The sequence below is a fragment of the Oreochromis niloticus genome, linkage group LG6 (assembly GCF_001858045.2).
Source record: "Oreochromis niloticus isolate F11D_XX linkage group LG6, O_niloticus_UMD_NMBU, whole genome shotgun sequence".
Lineage (NCBI taxonomy): Eukaryota > Metazoa > Chordata > Actinopteri > Cichliformes > Cichlidae > Oreochromis > Oreochromis niloticus.
Window position 1 is genome coordinate 41,488,203 of NC_031971.2, and position 14,453 is coordinate 41,502,655.

General features: G+C 49.4%; 1 protein-coding gene across 1 annotated transcript; it reads right to left on the reverse strand.

The window, feature by feature from the left end:
- Positions 1-1,848: 1,848 nt before the first annotated feature.
- etaa1a (ETAA1 activator of ATR kinase a) lies at positions 1,849-7,815 on the reverse strand. The gene is made up of 6 exons (XM_005461289.4): positions 7,513-7,815; positions 6,845-6,976; positions 6,672-6,742; positions 6,466-6,578; positions 4,210-5,651; positions 1,849-2,752 (listed from the first exon to the last, which is right to left on the reverse strand). The coding sequence occupies exons 1-6, from the start codon at positions 7,667-7,669 to the stop codon at positions 2,646-2,648; spliced, it is 2,022 nt and encodes a 673-aa protein (XP_005461346.1). The 5' UTR covers positions 7,670-7,815; the 3' UTR covers positions 1,849-2,645.
- Positions 7,816-14,453: the final 6,638 nt, after the last annotated feature.

Genomic DNA, 14,453 nt, shown 5'->3' on the forward strand with positions numbered 1-14,453 from the left:
GCCACCATCGTATGTCGATATTGATAGTTCGGCCAATAGTCTGCTGATAAATCACAGGGATTATGAGGACAGTCTGCAGTGTCACTGTGAGCTCAGGTGTGAACCTTCTGTTTTCTCTCGTTTTTATTGTAAAGCACCGTGTAAATAAAAGTGAGCTGTGTTAAAGATCTAAGTCAGTTCTGTTTCACAAAGAGCCAAGCTGAATCAGCTGACTGTATTCACTCGATCTCAGAGACTTTGCCGCTGTTCGACGGTTTTAGTGACGCAGTACTTGTTTGTTTGACACCAGGAAGCGTCTTTAAAGTGAAACCTGCCCCGCTCTTTATCAGCCTGGAGCTCCTCTCACCTGTCTCCATCCTCTCTGACTCAATGGGAATAATTAATGGAGAGAGGCGGGGGAGAGGAGGAGGGGGTCACCCAGAGTTCAGAGTCTTTCTCAGGTAACTTTATTTCACCTGCAGGTCTGTGTCGGCTGCAGCGGGAAGAGGATCCGCTGTATGTCATTGTAGGAGTCCGGAGCGTCACGTGGCAGCTCTGCATCCACACTAAACTTTGGGAAACACCAAAGTGAGAATCGACAGCTTTTCCAGCTCCTCCCGGAGGGAGTGGGGTGTTCCCAGACCAGATAGCTCTGCAGTTTGCTCCCAGTGTTACTACGTCTGCCCCGAAGTCTTTAAGGGAGAGCTCTTCCTGGTAGGGAAAGGGCTCTCATCAGACTGATCACTGTGTGCAGATCCAGCCATCAGCAGGTAAAACCCGCTCTGTCCAATGAACGGGCCGAAGAAGACCACAGGCGACATGAGCCATTCTAACTGTGCAGTTTAAACAGAGAGCGTTGACACAGCCGGACACCTTTCATATGGAAAGTCTTTATAATTAAACTTTGTACATGTCCAGCACAGCCTGTGGTCAGCTCCCCTTACAGAGTAGTGAGAGCAAAGGTCATGTGACTGCAGCGAGGCAGATTACAGGTCTGTAAGCCTGCGATTTGCACGACTACAGTTACACACCTGTCTGCTGATAACAAGGCTCAGCTTACCTGCCGGACGGTATCAGCTCCATCAGACAGCTGCCACGCCGGTAATGAAGAGACCCGACGAGCCCGAGCGCACGGGCTGACCGCAGAGAGGGTGGAGACAAGTGTGGCAGAAGGAAAACAGCAAGAGTAAAAGGGAAGGTTTAAAGATGGAGGTGAGGCCCGCTGTGTGATGGAGCTGCAGACAGAAGAGGAGGAAGGGCTCAGGGGAGGTTCATGGATGTAGTGAAGGGTTGGAGTGACAGAGGTGGATGCTGGGAGAGGAGGTGGTGAGCTGTCGTACAAGGAAATGTAATGCTCACAAACAGGAAACCTGGAGGAGCTTCGTCCCTCTTCACGTCACGCTTGTTCATCATTTCTCAGAGTCAGACACGAGCTAAACCGCTGCATGGAGCAGGTTTCAGTTTAACGCTGAGCGAGTCGGACTCCAACGTTTCAGCAGGAGGAAGTTTATTCTGGGGACTGCAGCGCCTACCAAAATAAAAGCTTTTAATTTCACTGAATTCATTAATAACTTCTAATCATATTAAAAACCCAGCAGGGTCCATAAACGTTCTACAAACTACCCATGAAGTGTTTAATTACTTCATAATTATAATCGATTAATCGATCAGTGATGGAAGAAACACAGATTCAGTTCATTGATATTGTTCTGAAACATTTATCACATCCATTCATCTTTAAAAGAAGAGCAGCTTTGCTCATTTCAATTTATTTTATTTTTTATTATTTTGCACTTGTACAGTTTTAGATCTGAATATCGTTTGATATGAAACTGAGAACAGACCAGAGCTCACACAGAAACAGGAACATTAAAAATGGACTCCAGTTTAATCTGTAGGTCAAACCTGCAGCGCGTACACGACACGTCAGTCCGTCTGCGAAGGAAAGATGTTTCAGTGTTTTAATAAAATGTGAACAAATGTTAAAAGCTGAAGTCGACGGAACTGAATTTCCAGGGTTTTAAGACTCTCTGTGACCCGGTCAGCTTCCCGGGCCTCGTTATCCCGACCCCAGACAGCTGTACTTCCCCTCGCGTGTCACTTCCTGCTGACACTTTAATGTTTCATACATCTACTGCTGGCTGTTCGTCTGTTAGCATTCAGAGAGGTGGAGGAGGAAGCTGAGTCTCGGGCCTCCACCTGAGCATCACCTGCTCACACTGGTGCGTTTACAGGTGTGAGTCCGACTTCGAGTTCAGCAGGTAGGAATGAGCCGGATGTTTTCAGTTTTCAGCGCAGGTGGAATCTTCTCTCCGAGTCTGTGATAACGATCGTCCACACGATGTTTTCCTGCGCAGGTAAAAACACGGCGAGCGAGAGAAGCCTGGCAGGGCTGTGATGCAGCGCGAGCCTCAGGCACTGGCGTGCAGACAACCTACATGCTTTTTAAGCCTTTAGTTTTACAGAGAGGACGCCAAAGTTCATCAGATATTTTACTGTGAACCAAAAATACAGAAACGATTAAAAACACAGCAGTGACATCAGCTACACGCCAACACAGAAGACCATCAGTCACACTTCAGCGGACCAATCAGAGCGCAGCTGCCCACGTGTCCGCCAGCTTTCATCCTCGGGCAGGCGACCCGCCGCCCAGCCCCGCAGGTCGGTCACGTCACATCTCGGAGGTTCTGAGCGGCCTGCAGCCGCTGCCGTCTCCTCTCCATCGCCTGCTGCTTCTTCCGCTCGATCTCCGCGGCCGAACATTTCCCCCGAACTGCAGAAAGCGAGAAATCGGTCAGAGTCACGCAAACAGCACCGAAACCACAGAACCGCTTCACACGTACAAACTAGAGATGGACCGATCCGATATTACGTATCGGTATCGGTCTGATACTGACCCAAATTACTGGATCGGATATCGGAGAGAAATAAAAAAATGTAATCCGATCCATTAAATATCAAAAAAGCACCTCACAAAACTTGCCACACGGCGTAACTCGGCTCATAACCGTAGCACGTCGGAGCAGTGTGCGTCAGGTGATAGAGCGGCTGTGTGTATTTGTAGCCTCGCTACCAAACCAGCATTTCATCTCCGAGGAAGTTATCCCAGAGAGAAGTAAAGCAAGTGTGTAAGTTCATCTCTGAATGTTTGTAAAGCGTTCCCACGTTAAGCTTAACAACCGATATATGGAGCGACTGCCTCTCTCTCTCTCTCTCACCTTCCTGCTGCTACTTCAATCATGAAACTGATCAATGATCAGCTGATCGGCTTTTCTGTGGCGAGTCCGTCTCTCTTCTTTGTTTTTGGCCCACTTTGCACCAGAAAGAGGAAACCAGCGGCTGAACAACAGCAGCACGTTTAAGCTTGATAAGCTGTTGTTAGAATGTATTTAATATTACTTTCTACACCAGGATCCTTTTCTACGTAGCTGACGGCTGGTAACTGTGCAGGGGCGGATCTAGCAAAGTGTAGCCAGGGGGGCCGATAGGGCATGAACAGGGAAAAGGGGGCACAGAGACATACTTTTCTTTCTTATTCTCATTTAAAATGTCGAGCTTTTAATAAATAATTATCTGAATCTTACACCCAAAGTTTTAATCTGATGTAAAATGTATAGAAGTCCATTACTGTATATAGTAACTGTTAAGTCTAATATACCCTAGTAAGCTATAGTACTTTTTCCTTTGGGAAGGTACCATCTGTGCAGTCTGCAATTCTGTTGAAGAAAGATGTTGAATCTATTTAATTATTCTTGAAAAATAATTTATTTCTGTGCATTTTTTTTCACCCTGCATCAAATTAAAGTTGATTACATCGATTAAGCATCATGAGGTGGGGGGGGGGGTGGTTCCCTATTTTTCTTTTGCTGGGAGTTTGCAACCCTATTAGTTAGGCTGCTTAATATTTCTGCTAAGTACTCTTTAAAATACCAGAATAGGGAGGATGGAGCAGGTTTAAGTTTATTAGATTGATCAGTGTTGCTGAACTATGAAATATTTTGGGCGCAGTGTATTTTTTACATACAGGTATAACAGAATAGCTTTAGTGTTGTTGTTTATTTAAACTTGAGTATGAACTTATACAAAATGCAGCAAGATATTAAAAAACAGTTTTATTGATTAAAACACACAATATTGGATTCATATCGGTATCGGACATAAAAAAGTGGTATCGTGCCATCTCTAGTACAAACACGCAGCTCACTTCACCTCAACTGATTGTGCTCTTACCGTTGTTGGTTGCCATGGACACCGGGTCGGTCGGCCTCTTGAAGGTGAATTGGTCTTTGGTGGCATGTTGCTGCGGCGCTCTCTGCGGCGCGGCAACCCCCTGGACCCTGCTGCTCTCCTGCAGACACGCCGACTCGACCATGAATCCTGACGCCATTTTTTTCCCCGTGAACCTCAGAGTCTCGTTCACCTTTACGGTGACACTGGAGGCAGAACCACCGGCCAATGAGCTGCCAGCTGCTCTGCCCGTACCTGTGGGGGGAGGAGCTGCCGGCTGCCGGATCCTGTCGTCTTGTCCGGTTCTGCCGGTCAGCCGCAGAGCTGCGCTCTGGCTGGGAATCTGACCAATCAAAGGAGCCTGTTTTTCAGCCACACCCAGGATCTGGCGCTCCAGGTCCTCACACATTTCACACAGCAGCTCATCATCTGCTGGGTCGTCCCAGACCGGCTCTGACAGGAAGAAAGCATCCAGGTCATCATTCAGGAAGTCGGCATCAGCGGGCGGCTCGCTGTGGGAGGAAACTCCAGCTTTCTGTGGGAAGTTTGGAGCGTTTGTGGTCTGTGACACCGCAGACCGGCAGATCCCCGCAGAAGTCCTTTTTAGGTCAGACGGTGGTTTCTGCAGATCCGGCTTCACCGGGTTGGACTTACAGGTCTCCCGGGCACGCCAGGATGAAGACTCGCTCTGGTCAGAGTCTCTACCGGCGGGATACGAGCTGTAGCCCACCTGCCGGTGTGCGTTCTGGATCCTTTCCACAGAGAAAGCAGGATTAGGCTCCAGGAGGAAAGTCGCTCTCGGCCTGATGTTTTCCTTTTCCGCTTTGGGTGCCGCCGATTGGCCGAGCCCAACAGCGACACCGGCAGCAGCCGGAGCTTCCCTCTGATAACTTGCCTGGCCGGCAGGTGTCTGGGTCGAGCAGAACTTTGGAGAAGCGAACTTCAGAGGATTTTGCGTCATCTCTAACACCAAAGAGTCGTTTAGCAGATTGTCGTCTCCCCAGTCGTCCTCGAAGTCGTTGCCAGCTGATGTGCCGTTGCCGTGCGGCGCGGAAACAGCTGAAGTGGGGCCGTGTGACGAGGCGGACGGTTTCCAAGAAGCCTCTCTGGGAGGTTCAACCTGTGACTGAGCTGAGGAGGCCTGGCTCAGGTTCCCGCTCATGTACTGAGTCGGCCCATCAAAGAGGAAATCCAGATCGTTGTCCGTGCGTTGATCTGGAAGAAGCTGCATGCCCATCGCCGCCACAACGCTCGCAGCAGGCAGACGGCTTCCAGGAACTGAGGGAGAAACTTCAATCTCAACGCCGTTCTCGAAATTCAGGATGTCCTCGGACAGGAGCTCCAGGCTCTGCTGGTGCATGTCCTCCGCCTCCTCCTCATCCTGACGAAACATGTTGCAGTCAAACTGCTTGGCGAGCTTCAGCAGGTCGTCGACGGCGTTCGGTCTGCAACAGAACGAAACGTCAGCTCACCGAGAGAACAGCGAGAGTCGGAACCAGACACACATGCAGTAAATGTGCTGACGATGGACGTGTTAGACCAACGTCAGAGCTCCTCACACCTGTGCACCTGAACCTCTGCTGTTATCGAGGACCTCTGTAAATAAGCCTGTTGTAGTATTTGTGAGGTTAATGATCACTGTCAATAATCTAATCTGATCCGAGCACGGCTCCATCTGTAGCGGCCGTGTCCAGTAGTCTCGGGCCGTGAGCATGATCGACCCACGAGGCAGAAACAGCTGCAGTGTTAGCAAAGCACCGTTTCCTGTTTGGTTCTGTGTTATGATGCAGTTCACACCTTCTCTGATTAAACTGGGAGATGATGTCACCTGCAGCCAAATCATTTTAACACTTCCTGCCAAATTTCATTTCCCACTTTGAGTCTGGAGAAGCTTTGCATGACCCACCATTCAAAATAATCCTCCTTTGTCTGAAACCGTCTCTTTCAGCTACTGTCTCTCTAAGGCCCTTCTTTTGACTGGCCAACTTAAGGAAGCCTGCAGATTATTATTACAAACATTAAATTAACTTTTTTATTTTTTCTCATTACGTTTGTCTTTAATTTTGTCTCATGTGACGTTCTTTCACTTTAGTTGCTGGAAGTTTTGAACCTTGGGGGAAAAAGTCTCTCTTTGATTTTCTACTTTCAGTAAAGAATAAAAACAGATGTAATTCCTCTTTTGGCACACCGAGTCTACATCGGCGGTGTAGAGCGTGCCATCTGAGGCTCGTTCCCGCCAGTCTCCTGAGCTGAACCCACCTCGGGGACTTCTTCTTGGGTTTGGGCGGCTGAACGTCTGGTGTGCAGGGGATGGAGGCGCTGTCTCCGATCCACTGCTGTAACGTCGGGTCCGCATCCTTGGGTCTGCCGTGCTGCAGAATCAGTATAGTCGATCATTAGCTTTAACAGCAAGATGCTTTTTGCTGCGACCTGTGCCTGGTGTGTTTGTTTTTGGGGTTTCTGACCTTCGGAGCGATCCTGCTGACAATCTCCGAGATGCTCACGGCTCCGGCTGGGCGCGTTTTTCCTCTTTTACCTGCAGACAACGAGAGAATCACAGGCAGGTGCACACACGCCTTCAGCGTGGAACAAAGTGCATTAAACACAGACAAGCGCAGCAAATTTGACTCCACGTTACCGCGTCTGTTTGGCGAAGGGGAGGTGGCGTCCCAGATGATGTCCTGCTGAAAGTCGGAGTCGTTGTGCGGAGACTCGCCGCAGACCCTTCCTGCTGGTCTGAACCTGGGGATTCTGGTGGGGGTCTTAAACTCTGGACCAAAGGAAGAAAATCATTTCTGTCAGCTTTGTAAACATCTCACATTTGAAGTTTAAAGTAGCGTCTGTTAACCTGGTCCAAGGGGCAGTGATGGATACTGACACTGTGAGGGGACCGTTAGCTGTCTGTTAGTGTGATGGTGGAGTTTCACTGTGTGTGCCTGCAGACAAAGCTTTTAATGTGTTTTTAGAAAACTGCAGGTCAATGTAATAACCATATCTAACACAAATGTTTAGACAGAGGTTGGTTAAGTAAAAACTATATTAGTTTGGTTTTTAGCCACACAGCTGCAGGCTGAGGAACTTGTTCCAAGCCAAACTGCAGAGTGTGAGCTCTCCGGGCTGTACACACGTTTTGTCACGAATGAGAAAACGATTTTTAGTGAAATGTTTCAGAAAACCTTAAATCTGAAGCTATTTGAATGTAGTTTGGCGTGTCGCGCTGTCCAAACAGGAGAGCGGTTGTTCGGTCACAGAAAACGGCTTCGAGGAGCTAAACCGACACTAAAGGCACAGAAAGGTGCTGCTCACCTGCCCGCTGGCTCATCGGGGAGTCCTGCTCAGATCCCAGCCTCTGTCTGGAGCTCCTGCTCAGGCGGTTTGCTCTCGGTTTAGCCGCCTGTTGCTCCTCCAGCGGGGTGCCCATCAGAGCGGCCAAAGGGCCGAGCTTAGGCCGGCCCCCACTCATGGCCAGCGGCCGAGCTCCGGGTGAGAGCCGGGGCAGCCACGGTTCGTGTCGCCGGATGGCTCTTTGAGCTTCACTTTCTCAGGCTGTAAATTCGGACGCTCCGCCGAACTTTTGAACGTCCCGCCATCTTTTCTCCTTCCCAGAGTTCCCTGCGGTGGTGCGTTCAAGAGCAACAATGCAATGCGGAAACGGGTCACTCCGGTGTTTACTTTTATTTTATGTTTGTTTTGTTTTTTAATTTTTTACATTTTTACATAGATAGGCTTAAGTAGTATTTTAAAACTTTTTTAAATATTCAGATTTTAATTTGAGTAGCAGAGTTATACGTATATTTGAATTAATGCTACATTTTATCCCTTATTAAAGTAAAAACATGAAAGAGTGACTTTAGACTCTTGTAGATGTATCTTTTATTTTTGGGTTATATGATATAATAACACGTTGAAATTTGACCCTGCATGAACCTGGACTCGTTGAATGACGTCACCATTCACCTGCGATGAAGACGTGCAGGCAGTTAGTTTTTTCTTCATTCCTGCCTCGAACAGCTCTGAAATCAGAAGTCTGGAAATGAGAGATTAAGTGACGCTCATGTTTCTGAATCAGCTCTAAAGCAGCAGAGGTGAGATGAACCATCGCATCACTGCACGTTTCACGGCCTTTATTACTCCAACACCACCGCACACCAGTGCCGGGCGTTCAGGTGCAGAGGGCCCCTCTCTCAGACAGGCAAAGGAGCCGTACATCTTCATTAAATCAGAGTTAGATAGACTTGTGTGTGTTTTCGTCTGCAGTTGCAGCTCTCCTCCTTCTCCTCCTCGGATTCCCCAGAGGAAGAATTAGTGCATCACCCCCTGCTATGCTGCTCTCTGTGATGAATCAGAATTCAGACTCTGCATAAAACCCACCTACCTACACACGGAGCAGCTGGGAGTCACGGCAGAGGAGGGTGGAGGTTTGTTCCAGCAGCACTGATGGATCCTCCACCTCCACCATTGGGGTCTGCTTCTGTTTGAGTATGGCGAAGCATGCACAGAAACATTTTATAAATGGGATTTCATTTTAAAAAGTAATTAAATGAATGAATGAAGGTGAATATAAAGATAAACATTTTAAATCCTGAGTTTAAAAACAGTTTCAAAGAGTCAAAAATTAAAACCTCAGCAGACTGTGAACAAACATGTTGGAGCGATATCAGCCAAATCAGAAGGCGAACAGGGCTGGGCTGTACTTTCATGCAGTACCACTTTTTACCACAAGATTGTGTAACCAGTCTCCGCAAGCCTCATTCAACCAGACAGCTCAAAGTTAAGGAGACGCTCTAATTTAGGATGAGAAGAGGAAAGTGCTGCTGAGGAAACGAGGGGACGACAGAAATATGAAAAGAATTTCAACTCAGCGGCGTGTAAAACGTCGCCCTCTGGTGGTGAAAGGTTCAGGGCTCGTGTAATGGCCAAACGTAGCTTAGAGATTGTGAATGGTACAACTTTAGTAATAACTCAGGCTGTTATGTGTGAAGTTATGGGTGTCAGGTTTGTGATCACAGCAGGAGACATGAAACACAGGAAACACCTCGCACATCCAGAAAAGTGGAACCCCAACTGGAGCGGGACGAGCTGGCGCGGTGCAGGAGCTTAAGGTGAGCACTAGGCCTCCGCCGCACAAAGTTCATTGTTACAGGGAACACGAACACTGAGTTGCTGCTACTCCGTCTGCAGGGACACATGCTCAGCATGACGAAGTTAATCACACTAACGAGGATTATTTCTGAACGGTGACTCGTGCAAAGCTGCTGTGCTGAGTCCAAGGGGTCACCTTCAAAGCTAAAATGTCTCCATCAGGGATTATTTTTGGGTGAAGCGTGTAAAAAGAGCACACTGAGTCTGAGGCTGTTTCCAGCTCGGCAGCTGTAGACGGAGGTGAAACCCGAGCGGCGGCTCGCCCTCCGCCTGGCCCACAGCCACACTCACATACGCGCCATATTTCATGTGTGTGATTAGAAAACCCTGCTGCTGCAAAGAAAACACTGCGTTTCAATGAGCTGAGGCCGGCAGGAAGCAGCGCTCTACCTGCTTTTACCATCAGCGTGCCCTCAAAGGCTCTCTGGCCTGAGCCGGCGCTTTGAAACGTGAGCCGGGCCGCCGGAGGGGCTTTCAGAGGGCACTGCCAGATATGCTGCTCTCTAATCTCAGCCATCGATCACTGTCTGCTTGGACCGATGTCTCCCCGGCCCAGGCCTGCAGTGTCAGCTCTGACCTGAGGCGGCGTGCAGCTGTGAGGAAATGTTCTGCAGGGTCACAGTGAGCTCGATCCTGACGAAGACCTCAGAGAAAAGAGGGGCTGCGGCTTTGCTTTAAAACTCTGTGAGAGATCTGCAGACCATAAAACTCTCATGTTAAAAAAAAACGGACTCAGCAAGCTTCCTGCTTGTTTTGGATCAAACGTGTTCGAGGCTTTGACGCGAAGACTGTTCATTCTAACGGTTCAGAGACCAGAATAAACGGCTCAGCTCGATCAGCAGAAGAGTGCAGGACATTTCCTGAAGAGAGCCAGAGGTTAATAATAACTGATGATTCAGTGATAATCTTTGGACAGACTGATTCAAAGCTCACAGGTCTGCGAGCTGAAGGTCGGCAGGCCGACGCTCAGAGAACCTGGTGCTTCTTTAACACGTCCAGCAGCTCTCAGCTGCAGGCACAAACCTGCTGCAGGGCCCGCCGGTCGCCGCCTGTACCCTCAGAGTTCAGGGTGTGGATTTATGAATATGGATTTGGCATTTCCTGTCTGATGTGTCCATGCAAACAGAAGACGAGATTTTAGACATTCCCGGGGGAGGGTGGAACTTTGTGTTCTTCCCAACAATAAGAAAAAGATTTCTTCATACTTTCCTTTGAAAACTGGCACCAAAATATCAAAGCGACTGCAGACAGATGCAGCTCAGCGGGCGGGATTCATGTAAAACCCAACAGAACCGGACCAGCGCCGCAGACAGGACGAACCGCTCCTCCGATGTGAGCTGGACTCGTTTTTGGCAGTCTCTTGTCCTCCAACCCCCCCACGCCGCCATGTTTCCTCTTCAGCACTCACTTTAAAGAGTGCACACGACCCTGGTTATGCTTTAACTAACGTCTGTAAGCGCTACGTAGAGCGGCTCCATCACACCTCAACGCCATCCAAGATGTCGGCCACAGAGGGCCCGCTGTGGCGTCCGGCCCACAGGCTGGTGTCAGACAGTCCAGGAGGAGCAGACATTTGTTCCAGGTCAAAGGTCACAGCAGAGGGGTTTCTGATGAAGCCCCCGCTCCGTCTTTAAATAAAAAGCTTCCAGAAACAGGCAGGAAAAACTTTGGATTTGGTTCTGTATCGTGGCCCCTCCCATCACAGTAATAGAACCGATTCAAACATGTCACATATTAAACATGCACCAAGCACCTGTGACTAACCCGACAGAGGTCAGAGGTCGGGTTCTGTGGGTTTCCGAGTGTGCTGAAAGTTTCTCTGTAGGAGACGCTCTGGTGGACGAGGACGGGTTTTTATTCTGATGTGGTCCCTCCTGTCTGCATCCAGATGCTGAGACAGATGTTCATATGAGACAGTCACCTGAGCCCTCAGCAGGTAAATCGTTCCCAGTGTTTGTAAGATGTTGTGACAGGGATGATGTTTGCAGGGTTTTAGTCATGTTTCTGTCTCCGTGTTGTCTTGTCGAGGTCTCGTGTCCCCTTCCCGTTTCCGTGTTTCGTTCCATGTCTCTCCAGGCCGTCGTGTCCTCTGTTCCTTAGTTATGTCTCCCGTTTCTGCGTCTTTATGTTTCCTGTTTCATTTTGACATTTGCGTGTACCGCTCGTGGTCTGATGCATTGTTCCACAGTAAACACATGCTTCATACCTGGTGGTCAGAGGACAGGCGGTCCTGGTGGAGATAACAGGGACCACCTGAGCGATGAGCACGCCCTCCGTGGACTAAAAAGCTGCTCTAAGCCACGAGACCATGAAGCAGTGCAGAGTCCTGGACTCTCGGTCCCTGAGAGCCAGCTGCAGAGAGGCCGAGCCGAGACTTCCTGAGAGCAGAGTCTGAGCATGTGCCGTGGTTCCAGTTCAGCGAGCTCCAACTGAACACGAAACCAAGCAACGAGGCTTCTTTCCTCGCCGGCTGACCCTCTCTTGAAGCCTCCTTTGAGCCAAAGTCCTCATGCCAAACATCCGGCGCTGTTCCAGAAACAGGGAATGTTGGACGGACCTGTGGGAAGCCCTGAGCTCGTTCTGCCTTGGCTGTAACTGGCTGACCTGAGTCAGGACATGAAAACCCGACGCCACCACATCCTCCATCTGCTGCGCTCTCAGACCAGAGGAGCTACGTGAGGTCACGGGGAAACATGAATGGAAATCGACCCGTGGGACTAGTGGAACAGACGGGACGCGCTGATTGAAGGGTTCAGTCGAACTTTCATTACCTCCATCAAAGACTGAAATACAAGAAGTTGGAGACGGCGCCGTCGCTGTAGTGTCGGTCCAAACGTCGTCCTGTTCTGCCCACACAGTGAGAAGCAGAGGACTGTGGGTCTGACAGTGAAGAGCATCGAGTCCTCTCCTTCTGCTTCCCTCCAGTCACTGCGAGAAACAACATGATTCTTGTTTTGGGAAACGACAGTTTAATGAAGCGCTTTGGGAAACGTCCTGTTTCGCTCCAGTTAAGCTAAAAAATTTAAAGTTGGCCCATAAAGTTCCAGCAGGCTCAAGAAGGAGACACGAGGGGGGAATAAAACCTGGAAATAAACCTAAAGGTTCATCAAAGATGGCGGCTTTCCCTCAGCGTGAACATCTCGGTATTAAAGGTGAAAACTCGAGCTCGACTGTGGTCGCTGATGTCATCCAGCTGTGTCGGGGTGGGTCCGAAAAGATGACATCACCCGAGTCCCAGCGACCTCCGGCTGACGTGAAAAGCAGGTGGATCCGCCACACCCATACATAACTTGTCCATCACTGTGTAGCCCCGCCCCCAAATCCTCACCTGCTCATCCCTGAATGTAACAGACCACAGAGCAGAACCTCAGCACAGGTGGATCTGAGCGCTTTTTGTTCTGAGTTCCTCCTCACTGTCTCCTGACAGCAGACTGTGATGAGTTAATCAGCAGAATTTTTAGTTACTTTTTATAATGAGTATTTTCAGCTGTGTCAGTGACCTTTGACCTCACAGACTGCAGGATGTGTGCTCTAACTCTAAACGCACGCTCTCAGGTGAACGGTCGATTGTCTCTAATAAGCGACTTCCTGTCCAGCCGGGGTAAACCGACCCCTCCCTCCCCACTTCTCACAGTAACCATGATCCATGAGTTTCTGGTTCCTCTGCGAGACACTGAATACCTTCCCCCTTTTGCCCCAAACACAGAGGAACGCATTTCATCCTTCCTGAAGCAGCCGCTTAATTAAAGGCAATAAATTATCCAACTGTGAGGTCGGCTCGCTCAGAGGAAGCTGGAGGGAGGGGGTAGGGTTTTAGGGTGGGGGAGGCTGCTGAGGGAGGAAGATTCACGTCTCCTCGGACTGACGCCTGAATTAGGAGCAGTTGTGTTTGGAGGAACCTCGTTAGTACGCCGGTTCGTCCCCATCTGAGCACACGACATATTTATGTTTGTGTGCTCGTAGTGGAGCATACCAGAACCATAAACTGTATATAAACAATGGCGGTAGCTGTGACGTCAGTCTTTGGTGACCATATTTGGACCAAAGGTTGACGCAGTTAATGCCAGGAAGCTTGGTTATCATCCACACACACAGATACTGGCCAATCAGTAATATCCAATCAGAATCCTACAGTCTAAGTCTACACCAATCCCGGAGCTCCGCCTTCTTGGACGGTCTGTTAGTACAGTGACCTCATGGCAGCTATATTATTGGTCACATGATGTCATTAAAAGGCTCCAACAGCACAAACACGGCCCAGAGGTCCAGCTCAGGTGAAGCTAGCGCAGCCATCTGTGTCACCATTCACCTGTCAAAGAGGCCACGCCCATAATATGCAGGTTGCAAACATGTTTATTTGTGCTCACTGCTGCCTCTGCTGGACATCAGAGGAACTGCAGCTTTGACGCTGTGGCCTGTGTCGTGTGGTCACATGACCTGTTACTCACCATCTCCCTGCTGACTCTGGCTGTCACCACAAACGTGAACTCTGAACTTTCTGAACATTGTCACACATCTGACATGATGCATTCACTGTCTTCTTCGTCTGTGGGAAATGTCACCGGTAAACAATAAAACTCTCGCCGTTGTCACCAGCTGTGCTCCTAGCAGCCGTCAGCTCGTCGTGTCCCGGCTCTTCTTTGTGCATCTGACAGCGAGTCTGGCTCCTCAGACGGACGCTCGACAGCTGCCAACTAATCATTCATTTCTCTTTAAAAGCAGAGATGAAGGCAGTTTCCACAATCCCCTAAAGAGGGCAGTCAAACATGGGCGCGCCATGGAGCCTGTCAGTCACAAGTCATCTGAAATCAAACCTCCGCTGAGGATCCAAAGTAGATTAATGATTTTGTTTTTTGTGTCCGCCGCCTTTGAAATGAGGTGCATGTAGAAAACTCCCAGAGGACTGGGACAGCAGATCCTCTGAGGGGGACAAATCTCTCCATGGCAGACGGGCCGATCTTTCCCATCAGGCCTGCTGAAGGCGTCGCCGCTGAACCCCCCGGAGCGTCGATTCGAACGCAATGACTGAGCTGAGCTTCCCTTCCGACACCCGCAAACAAGACACGAAGGAAGAATTTAGCAAGACTCGGAGCTTCACACTGTGA

Coding starts and splice junctions, on each gene's coding strand:
- etaa1a (XM_005461289.4), bottom strand. CDS start 7,669: ATGAGTGGGGGCCGGCCTAAGCTCGGCCCTTTGGCCGCTCTGATGGGC. Junction 6,977..7,512: donor CCCGATGAGCCAGCGGGCAG/GTGAGCAGCACC, acceptor CCTTTGGTCCAG/AGTTTAAGACCCCCACCAGA. Junction 6,579..6,671: donor TCAGCAGGATCGCTCCGAAG/GTCAGAAACCCC, acceptor CTGATTCTGCAG/CACGGCAGACCCAAGGATGC.